The sequence below is a fragment of the Aulonocara stuartgranti genome, assembly GCF_965226115.1.
Source record: "Aulonocara stuartgranti genome assembly, chromosome: 12".
Classification (NCBI taxonomy): Eukaryota; Metazoa; Chordata; class Actinopteri; order Cichliformes; family Cichlidae; genus Aulonocara; species Aulonocara stuartgranti.
The window spans coordinates 23297324-23309500 of NC_138948.1; the positions used below are offsets into that span (position 1 = coordinate 23297324).

Here is a 12177-nt window from a genome sequence, read left to right on the forward strand (position 1 = left end):
TTGTAATGATAAAGAAACATGTAAAAGTTGTACCTTTGTTGTTTCTGTGGTGGATTTCTTGCTCTCAGTTGTGTTGTCTGAATCCTTTTTGCTTTTTTTCAAGATGCCTAAAAGCACGATAACGTTTTTGATCAATTTAAAGAGATTTATTTTACAGTGTGACTAGGAAACAGCTCAGTCAAACTTACAAGTTATCAACAATGACAATGAAACTTCAGAAAAATCCTGGTTTGAAAATGAATCGCGATAATCTGTAATATCTTTCAAGTCTATGGATTATTTAGAATGACTACGTCTATATTAAGTATACTGTTATTTCCCTATTGGCCAACATGAGAAGTATAAATGCACATGCCTCAAATGGAGTAGAAAAAAATTGCCACTGGCATTTGCTTTAAAAGTCTAAATTTGGGGTTTAAATTTGATTTGAACCCAGATAGTATGAGCCTTAAATGGGGTAATTCCATGAAGGGAGCCTGTGTGGGAAGAAGGGGGAGTGTAGGAGGGGCTGACATGAAGACAAGCGTACAGGATGTTGGGTTAGGGTTGCAATTAAAAAGCCTGAACATCAAGGCCACAGTTTCCTAATCAGAAGGCGAAGAGTAAGACCCCAGGCGAGGCAATTTAGCTGAACAAGACCGCATGCAATGGAAGAAGAAGGAAGCACCAAGCGCATCACTTTTTGACCTTTAAGCCCATCTGATGAATTTCTGGTAATTAAGCTGTTTGATTGCCTGGAATTAATGATTTGGATAACTGCCCTTTAAAGGCTGTTTACCTCCCTGTAAATTGAGCCTTTCTGCAAGTCTTGTTTTTGTAAATGTAACCTTTATGGAAATTACTCCATGCACCAAAAGCTTTCATTTAACATTTCCGCAGCAGCAGTTCAAAGGGGAGAGAGGAAAGGGATACTAAAGGCTTATATAACACCCCAGATGATTCCCAACTAAAATAACACATTTCTTCAGACACAACTCGAGACTTTTGGAAAGAACAAGTAAGTAACAGTGTGTGTGTGTGTGTGTGTGTGTGTGTGTGTGTGTGTGTGTGTGTGTGTGTGTGTGTGTGTGTGCATTTATTTCAATTTTCTGTGAATTCTATGAATTTAAAGGTATTAAAAGGAATTATGTTGTCCTTGTTTGACCACTGATTTAAAGAGAGGATTTTATTTTTAGATACATAATCTTGTACACTCACCAGACACTTACACTTAATTAGGTACACCTTGCTAGTACCAGATGCCTAGCCCTTTTTTTTTTTTTGCCTTAATTGTGGCTTAATTCTACGTTGCACAGATTTCACAGTGTGCTGGAAACATTCCTCCTCCTTCGGTCCACATTGACTGACAGCATCACATGGCTGTTGCAGGCTTCTTGGCTGAAAATTCATGATACAAATCTCCTATTCCACGATATCCCACAGGTGACTGTGGAGGCCATTTGACCATAGTCAACTCATTATTGTATTCAAGAAAAATGTTTGAGATTAATTGAGCTTTGTCAAAACATCACTTGGTGCATTATCCTTCTGGAAGTAGCGGTCAGAAGATAAATGGATGGACATGGTCAGCAACAATACTCAGGTAGGCTGTTTAGATAGTATAAACGGCAGTTTCTGAAGTACTTGGACCATCCTGCCTGGCTCCAACAACCATTCCAAGTCACTTAAATCGCCTTTTTTCCACCATTCTGGAGCTCATTATGAATTTCAGGAGGTCACATTCCTTATATGCACTGCTGTCTAGTGATTGGCTGATATTTGTTTTAACAAGAACACACAAGACCAATAATAATTTTCAAAGATAAAAAACAACAAATCAACAAAAACTTACCAAGCGTCTTAGTCAAAGTATATGAAGAGTTTATTGAAAATGGAAATGGATTGGCATTTATATATCAGTTCTGTTGTATCAAAGCACTTTATATTGCATGATATTAGGTTTGATGATGGTGAAGGAGACACTGTCTAAAAAGTCCGATCAAAATCCCCCATACTGTAGGTGTTCAGTCATTTTTACATCATGCTTTAATACTTAGTAAGCCCCTGACTGAAACCTCATGCCCTATGAATTGGAGCACTGTTATCTTGGGAGAGGCCAACTGTGATCATTGTTTTGATTTGCTGTGACCCTCCATACTGTGGAGACATGTAGACATAAATCGTTCTAGCAAAATGTTGCCCTTGGCATGAAAGAGCCACCAAATCTCCTCATAGTTCAGGTCAAGAGTTCTTTTTTTTTTTACTTTTGTCTGTCATTTATAGATAGATACATGTGTGCATTTTTGAGTAACTGATTACCTTTTATAGGAGGAGTGTCTCCTGTACAGTCAATGAAGATCGTGTTAGTGACCAGCTCCTTCACATCGCTCTCAAATCCCAGCAGGGTGCAAGCCAGCTGGGTTAATGCCCTCAACTGGTGGGAGGTCAAACTAAAGCTCCGACTTTTCGTGGGAAGCTCCAGTGGTGCTGTCAAGGGGGGAAAAGAGAAGAGATCAAATAAACAGTGTGCATGCTTAGGAATGCATGACTAGCAAAGAGATGCACTACAGTTTATAGTTCAGTAAAGGAATAAACATTTTCATGAAAATGGGTTTTCAACCCAACCTCCCCGCCTACATGCACTCATCGGAAAACACCACCCTCCACAAGTCTTGCCTCGCACAACACCTCTTATAAATATCGACCCATTCATGTTTTCCCAAAACACGGCACAAACAAAGAGACAGCGAAAAAAATATGCAAAACTTTGCTCCCAGAGAAGTCACACATGCACATCCCTCTCTCTCAGCACAAAACTTTTCTCCCCATAACCCGCCGATGACCCCCTTGGCAAATATGGATTTCCCATTTTGGAGGCTGCCAAAGCCATCACCCAGGGGATGTTCCGCATTAAGCTGGAGAATGGGCGGCTAGGAGATGCGTTGCCATACTCCCAGACACATGCACAAATACTTTTGTGTGTCCGCTTAAATGAGCTCCTCCACTGCAAAGGCATTTGGGAATGGAAGAGCTCGGTATTAGCCTTGACTCTGAAAGCTCGGAGATGATTGAGCGTTGAGACGGGAAGAAGAGGGGGGTCCTTTTCCAATAATTGTAACATTATTGCCTCTGAATTCTAATGAAATTTTGCCATATTGTTAAACAAAATCTGACAATATGAAAACACATTGTCCCCAAGGATGCCTGGTTTAATCATGCATGAGGTTTGACTCAGTGTGCTGTGTGTGGGCACTTGTGTATGTTTATATGAGTGTTAATAAATGAGAGTCGATGAGTTTTTGTGTGTTTTCGTATCTGTTGGGTGTGCGCACACTTGTTTACGAGCATGTAACGCAGGCCATTATGAATAACTTGATTTGCAGGAGGTGCTCGAATGCACATTTGCACATGTCAGTCGTGCAAGACAATTGTCTCACACCAACCGGATTTCTATGGCCTCCATGGAATAAAAATTCTGACCTCAAATTTTTTTGTTTTTCCAAGTCTACGTCTATACATATATTTATGTGCGTGCGTGTGTGTGTGCGCGCGGCTGTGTGAAATCACAAGTGAACAGATGTGTAATTTGGTGTGTTTGCTTACGTTCATGTATATGTGTGAGCGCGTGCATGTGTGTGTAATTAAGCTGCATGGGTCTGCAGCTTAGCAGCTCCTCTGTAATGGGGTCCAGTGGGAGTCTGTGCTAGAGAGACTACATCATGCTGCATGTGTACACGCGTGACCTGGCTGACACCCATGTGCCGGTCTCGTTCTCCAGCTTGCACATTCACGCACGCACCACCAATCTTGTCTATTTCTGAAGTCACCAGCAAATCAAGAGCTAAAGCTGTCAACAACTCAAGAGTAAACAATCAACCGGACAAGCCAGGAAATGTTGTTGATATAACCACACAGTTACTGCACCGGATTATCTAAAAAGTAGGGATGCATTAAGTTATCAGCCAAACATCGGCTGTAGCTGATAGTCACATTGCCATTAGTGTGTCTTCTTAATTATTGAATATCTATATCTGTGCATTATCCGTGTGTCTGTCTGTCTGAATACTCTCAAAACTGTATCCATTTTTAAAGGGTTTATTTTGTGGTACATAAATCTACGATCCATGTATGAATTTATGCTCGGCATGAAATAGCTATATACTATCTATACTATTTATCTATATCTATACTGAGTTCTCTGTTTTGCTTGCACAGGGATCAACAACCTCAAAAACAAAATAAATAGAATCGATAGTATAATTAAGAGTAACAGTAACACTGGTTAATTTGGCCAATTCAATTCCCAGTCGGTGCATCTCTACTAAAAAGCTGCCACTATATCCCCACCCTGTTGCCCCATTTTAACCTTCTCTGTGGCATACAGCAACCATTAACCCCCACCTCAGTCTAAGTATCACCTTTTCCAGAGCTTCTTTCTCCTCTTTACCATTCATTCTGTTCATTCCCTCAACCTGTGACCCTTTGACAGCTCCACTTGCTCACTAAGTCACACCCTAAATAGTCGCACGCATGACCTTGATGTTCAGCAATGCTGTGCCTCAGCCTTTCATTGGGGTCTGCAGCGCAGCTTATATAGGTATTTATAGTCGTCTCCCTAGCCAAATAGCCCTATAGCCATAGCAGTCTAGTACATAGCCATCTAAACCTCATTATACCTTTGTCACAACAGTGAGGCCAAATGAAGGCTCCCATAGCCACTTGATGGAGAGGGTGTGCTTAAAAGCACCCAGGTGTGTCATATAGCATAGTACATGGCATGTCTTATAGAGCCAGAAGCCAGAAGAGTTCAACCAAAGGTCAATGTAGTGAGAATCAATAAAGGAGGAGCCAGTGGTGAAAGCAGGGCAAAAATGATATGTTTATACAGTATAACAGCTCCTTCCATATAACATTATGGACGGAGCTTATGAGTGAGGATGCTCCTATAAACAAAAAGACAAATGTTAAGCCATATTCTGTGATAACCATTAAAGCAGTTGGCATCTTATCAAAAAGCCCTCAAGGCAAGTAGCGCGTTATTCATCTTTATGTTTCATGCGAAAACAGTGCCATTGTTGAAAAAATGTCCAGGAAAAATCAAACACCGCAGGTCTACAGTGGCCAGTTTTTAGTTTGTATCTTTTAATAATGACAACAATGTAACACAAAAGTGGGAGGAAAAAAAAACAGAGCAGGTATTTTTGGCAAGCCATCATTCTTCTACTTTTCTCTGTGGGTTCCACCATCTCCACAGTCCTCTCTCTCACATACGCACACACGTGTGCACACAAACACTGCTCATGACTGGCAGAGAACAGAGAGAGAAGGGAGAGAGGAGGAGATCTAGGGGAAGGAAAAGGGGTGGTGGTTAGGGATGAAAACATGGGGAAGAGAGGGAGGGAAAGAGAGGGAGGGGCGGGATAAGGGAATTCCCTTAGCAGTTGTTATTGATTCCGGTGTTTACGGGCGAATAGTTTAGTGCCGTTTACAAAACAGAACAGATGCAGCCAGTGAGCAAAAAGGTAAACAATTGCTGTGTGGCGGGCTGCCAAATCCCCAGTCTGATGTATTAAACTCACGGTGAAGAGCATTTCCCCTTTGGCTGCACTTATTGCCACTTCATTTCCTCTTTGCTCACATACACATTCTCTCCTTCTTGTCATCTCGCGCCTTCTCTGCATCTTTCTCTTTCTCTCTCATTCCCTCGTTTATCTGAGGGAAAAGAAGAAAAAAAAAAGGATGAGGGTGTAGGTGGCTTTTTTGCCGCCTGGCTATTTTCCGTCCTTCTCTAACCCAGGAGGCCCAGTTCTTCCTAACAGAGCCATTAGCAGGGGGAATTGCATGTGTCTGACATGGCCGAAAACCAATTATTAGACACTTTCTACCAAATGATGCCCAAGTCTTTGGGGAATGGGCAATCATGCAATAATTTAGCCACTGATTTAATTTCTCTCCAGCACAGCATTCCCTTCCTTTTTCATCCTCCTGTCCCTCTATTCCTCTTCTTTCTTTTGCTCTGTCTCTCTGTAGTAAATCCGACCGTCTGAGGGTGGTCTGCCTATGCGATGCCACGCTGGACTATAGGCTCTTATCATGTCATTGCAATATGTGAAGGCAACTTTTCCATGTTTGTGCAGATGCCTGTGTCCTACAATACCCTCTACAGGTGATGTAAACATGTGGTTTCATTAAATCTCACCAGATAAGGAAAAAGTAATTTTAGAAGACAAGGCAATTTTAGTACATCTTACATATTGGAAAATCAAAGTGCTTTACATAGTTCATAAAATGAATAATACTAAATTAGACAGATGTCCTCTTGTTCAATGAGGCTTTTTTTATTTGTTTTTATTAATATCCTGAAAGTCACCTAAATAAAAACAGGGATATAATTCTAGAGCCTTGTTTACGTGAATCCTCTAACTCTAATTTTGAAGGACAGGTATTTTAACCGCTGTTATCAGAACAGATCAACATTTCACTCCACATTCAATGCATTCAAAGGCAATGAATTAAGCAAAATGCAAACATTTTCTTTTGTTCCATGAAAATCATGAGTCAAATGATGACTCTTGATTTGTTTTTGTAGCACTGTTCTTTGTAGCAACAAAATCCTTTATATACCTGTATTGACCTTTGTTAACATTTCCCAGTTTACAGTTCCTGAACACACAGTTAACACATATTGTACTTCTAAATGCAGAACAAACAGTACAAGTAAAGCACTGACTACACCTGACTTGGCACACTCCCTTGTTAGTTTTTCCTGCAGTGGTCATAGGTGTATAGCTGCATGAGTCTGTTAGTGCTCCACTTCACTGTTAACATGGAGCTATTGCCATGCTATACTTTCTCTTCCTGCTTGTGTTTTCTGTGTACCCGTGCCTCCTAGTGTGCTCATCTCTCAGGGTGTCAAGCAGGGTCATATGGGTGCCTTGGGGTACGTCTGTGCACCTTTCAGTGTGTATTTGGGTAGAAGGAGAGTATGAAGTCACTGTGGACCGGCTGCTAGGCCCTGTGACAGCTGGGGTCCTCTTCGTCAGTTGCGGCCCACTGCTCACCCAGACAGCCTTATTATGGGAGGCCTCCTGCCGTGATTTACCAATATATACTCTGACACAAGCACGAGCATGAACACACACACACACACTGTGATCTCTTGTGGCCCTTTCCATGGGTGCTGTCCAACCAGGGCACAGCAGGGGCCACCGAGCACTTCACATAAAGAGAAAGTAGCAATGTTTGATATCTCAATTAAGTTGCTCTGCAAGGAAGAATGTGTAGTTGTGACGATGGAGGTGGTGTTTTTTGTGGTTACAAAGACGCAAATTTTTTCTTTCGATTTGAATGTATTTTTGTGTCCTTTTCCTGCGTCTTATTTTGTTTCTGGCTCTCTTTGTGATGAGCACTGCAGTGACAGTGAGATAGAGGTTAAGATTTCTCTGGCTCCCTCTGCATACTTGAACCGAGAGGGCTGGATGAAGAACACGAAAGAATGTATTGTCCTGATGGGAGCATTTCATTAAATCCCACTTGTTTAGTGCCCTTGTTCGCATCATTGTTTTCAAGCCCTCAGCGAATCACACTGACTCTTCATCACGAAGCGCTGGCTGCTCTCAATAAGCCAGCCATTTTTGTCTGTGCTTCCTCAATAGAAGGTGCCAGGAAAATGTTCATATCCTTGAGCTGTTCAAGAGTGATACACAAAAGCCATTGTGGCCACTCTGAGGAAATGGGGAAAAAAATAAATAAATGGCACGCATATGACACATTCTCAAGGGCCATGAAACATATTCTTTTCTGCCATTTCACTGGAGCCATGATTTAGAGAAGATGAAGAAGATGACAGACACACACATAAACACAACCGCAGAGTAAAGACCCTGATCTTCTCATTAAGATTAGTAAACAACCACTTGCACTGTTTGGTAACTTTCTTAACCAAGGGCTTCTCATCATGTGCAAGGAAGAGAGCATTATATAAAAAAAACAAAAACACACAAAGCGACAAAAAAAAGAAGAAAAAAACAACAGCATCCATAAACTCCAAGCATCACACAAAGACATGTGCATACGTGTACTCAGTGACACACACAAACCCCTCTACCTAGCCCATAATTACATGGAGGCATGCGTGTGCACGTCCCAGGCTGACAGTGTATATAAACTCAGGCAGAGATATGATCTAGTGAGGAGCTGCTTTTATTAAATATTAACAAACGCCATTCCCAAGTAGCCTCAATCCCCACAAGCACCTCCAATGCCAGTCTTAGCCTCAGCCTAGCTATCTCGAGTCACTACAGAACCTCTCTCCCTGCTGAATAGGCTGCTGTGCTTTCTCTAAGAAAGAGTTCAAAGAGCCAGAAAGGGTGACGAGGGGGGAGTTGCAGTGATGGTGAATGTGCTTGCTATACATGTTCTAACTCAATCCTTTTTTATCTATAGGGAGCTGCCAACGTAGTCATATGGGGAAATTAGTGGAAGTGGAATTTAAATCAGTGTTATCGGAATGGGGTTGCAGAGTGTTTGAACAGAAATTCACAACCTCGACTTCACCCCTGTGGTCGATTGTTAGGGAAGAAAATTGTGAGTGCGCGTGCAGCGAAGTTAGAATGAATGCTTTTGATGTCCTACAAAAACACGAATCTCCTATGCATACATATGTAAATTACTGATGCCATATATGGAAATTTAATGATGCATTTTTAAAAAGGAGGTATTAAATGACTCTTGATATTGTTTTTTTAAAGTAGGCCTGAAATTAGTATGCTCACACACACACATCAGAAACAACCCAGAAAGGTCACTGAAAACAGAGTTTGTACGAACACATGTTGACTTACAAAGTCACGCATACACCTTAAAATGAAAATCAACAGGTGTAAATATATTGCACAAAAACACTTTTGGTAACACTGCCAGTTTTTCAGTTGCAATTTTTAGCTAATACAGTGTGGCAACTGTATAACTGTAAATGTCTGTATTTGCAATCCAACTTATACTTTCGGAAATCATATCATTAAGGGCCCAGAAAAATGCTTTTAAAGTATCAAAACTGTAGATAATGGTTCCCAAATGTAAAAAATATTACTTGCCTTGTTTTGGCAAAATTACACACACACACACACACACACACACACACACACGCGCGCGCGCACACACACGCGCACCACACCTAAACTTGGCCCACCCACTTCCCTACCGACTCAGTGAGGTGTGTTAGTAAGGTCTAAAGCCCGTATTGTTCCTGACCAACCAACCTGTCTCGCACTTGCCCCAGTCCCACTGTTCACCCCATTACACCTGGAAAACTAGGAGGAAAATGGGAGAAGAAAAAGGGTGAGAAAATGGACATGGAAGAGACGAAGTAAAGGAAAAGCAGTGAGGTGGAGGTGCTCAGACCCTTTAAATCTGTCTTGGTACAATGTCAAAGTCTGCCTTTGAGTCAGTGGGGTTAAAAGAGGAGGCAGATCTCGCTGTGAACGTTGTTAAATGGTTCAGTGGTTTGACAGTGGCTGATGCTACAGACAGCGCTACTCCCCTGGGAGTCCGCAGATTCTCCCAGGCATGGCTCTTATCAAAATATACCTACCGCCTGCCTCTTCTTCAGAAATAAACAATAACACAGCAGGGGAAGAGGGAAAGATCTAAGGAGTCATTGGATGCCTATGAAAATAGAATGCCTTTTTTTTTTTTACTGCTGTCATAATTGTCTTGACAATTATGGGTGTAGCATACAGTATAGACAGTAAAGTGTGAAAGCAGATTATGTGTTAATGTTTAAGCCATGGGCATTTGGATAGAGGATATGTGGTTTCCTGAGCTTTTTTTTTTTTTTTTTTTGTAGTGGGGGGACGACTTAAAAAATGAACAACAGGAAAATGTAATCCCAGTTGTAGCCCTCAAAGCTCTCTTGCAGCTGATAGTTGAACACACACACAAACGCATAAGTAAAGCCAGCACAGGCAAAACTGCTCCATTTTACCATCATTACACAGCACGGGTCCCTCGCTCCCTTTGGAGCCATGTTCTGCCTCCGGTGCTACATTTGACGGTTTGTTGAGCGGCACGTAGGTGTGTAGCCTCCACAGCGTTACGTGATCAAACAGCCCAACTGACGCATGGCCAATTATCCTGGCTCCCTCCTCTCATCTCACGTTTAAGGAGAGGGAAAGTAAAAACCAAAGAGGGAGATGGAAAGAGAGAGATGGGGGGGAGCAAAGCTGGTGGTGTGTTTGTCGAAGAATCGCAGATGCAAAAGTACTTCTCCCCCTGTTCCACAGGGAAGCTGACATGTGCACCATTTTTTGTGAAAAGTAAACAATGGCTCGCACACTTGTTTTTATTGTGAATGTTTGCCATCAGCGAGCTGTAAATAGGCCAAGATGAGGAAAACAACGAGAACGCTGAAGGAGGGGAAAAGTATCAGAGGGTGACACAGGGAGCGAAGGTTTGCCCTTTTCTGGTCTTTGTGTATAATACTACTTCTTCGTCCAACAAAGTGACACATTTTATATTAGTGGCAAATATTAAAATATACTTCTTGAGGTTTCTTTTCTCTCTAAAATACCATGGCATGTGTAAAAAGATCGAGAGAATGTTAAACTCTGCTCTTATCTTAACTGTCATCAAGCGCTTTGCAAATGTTACACTGCATATATTCTCTTAGGTTCAAAAGATTAAAGTGGTTAAACACACCTTGACCAAGCCTTAACTATTCCGAGATCAGGGCTTATTGCTGTCATAAATGCAGTATGAGTAAATAGTGTTTAAAAGTATATTTGTCCTGAAAGTAAACCTCTTTATCCTGTTGGCAGGCAGCAACGAACGCAAACACAGAAAACAGTGCAGTAAAAAGAAAGCATTTATAATGGGAACAGCAGTTATTGACAGCCACTTACAGAGGCCTTGGTTCTAGCTCAGATCACTACCACTGGAGAGCAAAGACGGAGAGGAGCAAGAGAGAGAATCACCTCTGCTGGGTTACAATGAGAAGCAGGTGGAAAGAAGGCAGATGCGAAAGAAACAGCAACGAGGCTAAATAAACTAAATGTACTCTGCTACCGACAGAAAGAGGACAAAGAATAAATGAATGTAAAAACATTTAGAAAAAAAATTATGCTTACCTACAGTTGCCCGGGATTTGACTGAATACTTTTTTGTCTTGACGCTCGGGGCAGTGTTGTCTCTGTGAGCTGTCTCACATTCTCTCTCCATCAGGGAGGCAAACTCTGTGGCCACTGTATTGAGGTAGGCTTCATTAATAAAACCAAGGATCGTGTGTGGTTCTGCTAGTCCTGAAAGGACGTGGAGCTCCTCTTTGAGGGCTTGAGTCAGTATCGGCACCATGCTGCAGAAACCCATAGCCAGCCTGTCAAAACCAGTCTCACCAATTTGACTGGTGGACAGGGTGGAGTGCACAATACCCAGCACGTATTGCCGTGTTAGGCCCTGGATACACAAAAACAAAATATTATGTCTGTGTGAGATTAGCAGTGCCTTTGACATGCATGTGAAGTGAACACCCTCTATTCCCTCTACTCATCTGGAATTTATATGAACTGAAAAATGGAAATCGTTTCTTATTTTAGTGTACCTGGTAAAATTGCAGCACCTCTGACTCGGGATAAAGAAAGAACATCTGCTGCAGACACTGAACCCGTTCAAGGATGGACAGAGCGGTTGTTTGTCGAGGTCCAGGAAGCTCTGGACTACGGGGAAACAGTTGGTCCATCAGGTAGCGTCTGAGTCGGAGTCGCACATCGTCCCACACCTCCTGGATCTTTAGTAAAGATTAAAGATTAAAAGAAAAAACAGTAAGTACAAGTCAGCCCATAAGACATTAAATTAGTCTGTACGGAAACAGCGAAATGGATAATAAATGGTGCATTACCTCTAATGAAGCGTCTTCTCTGACTGTATGTACCAGCTGGATGGAGGAGGCAGTCAGTTGAGAATGAAGAGACGTAAGTGGGGATGAAGAAGAGTGGTTACAGGGGAAGCAAATACCGCACTGGGACGACAGATTCAGCAGTAGCTGAAGCGTCACCTCTTCTTTCGACTCTTCTTCAGATCTCAGGTACTGTTGCTGAAAGGAGAAGGTCATTTAAGATTTTAATTTCACAAGAGAAAGAGGAAAAATACCTGAAGACAGGGCAGTGCAGTATGAGCGTCTTCTAATCTTAACCGCTTATTCAT

At 41.9% G+C, this 12177-nt stretch overlaps 1 protein-coding gene across 6 annotated transcripts in view; it reads right to left on the minus strand.

Moving 5' to 3' along the window:
- Window positions 1-12177, minus strand: part of kiaa0825 (KIAA0825 ortholog) — a 122134-nt gene that overhangs the window by 89760 nt on the left and 20197 nt on the right. For all 6 annotated transcript variants that reach the window (XM_082554003.1, XM_082553998.1, XM_082554002.1 and 3 more), the window contains 5 exons: window positions 11873-12067; window positions 11576-11761; window positions 11106-11430; window positions 2299-2466; window positions 34-107 (listed from right to left, as the gene is read on the minus strand). In XM_082554003.1, the coding sequence (XP_082410129.1) occupies window positions 34-107; window positions 2299-2466; window positions 11106-11430; window positions 11576-11761; window positions 11873-12067 (948 nt within the window). The remainder of the gene's footprint in view (window positions 1-33; window positions 108-2298; window positions 2467-11105; window positions 11431-11575; window positions 11762-11872; window positions 12068-12177) is intronic.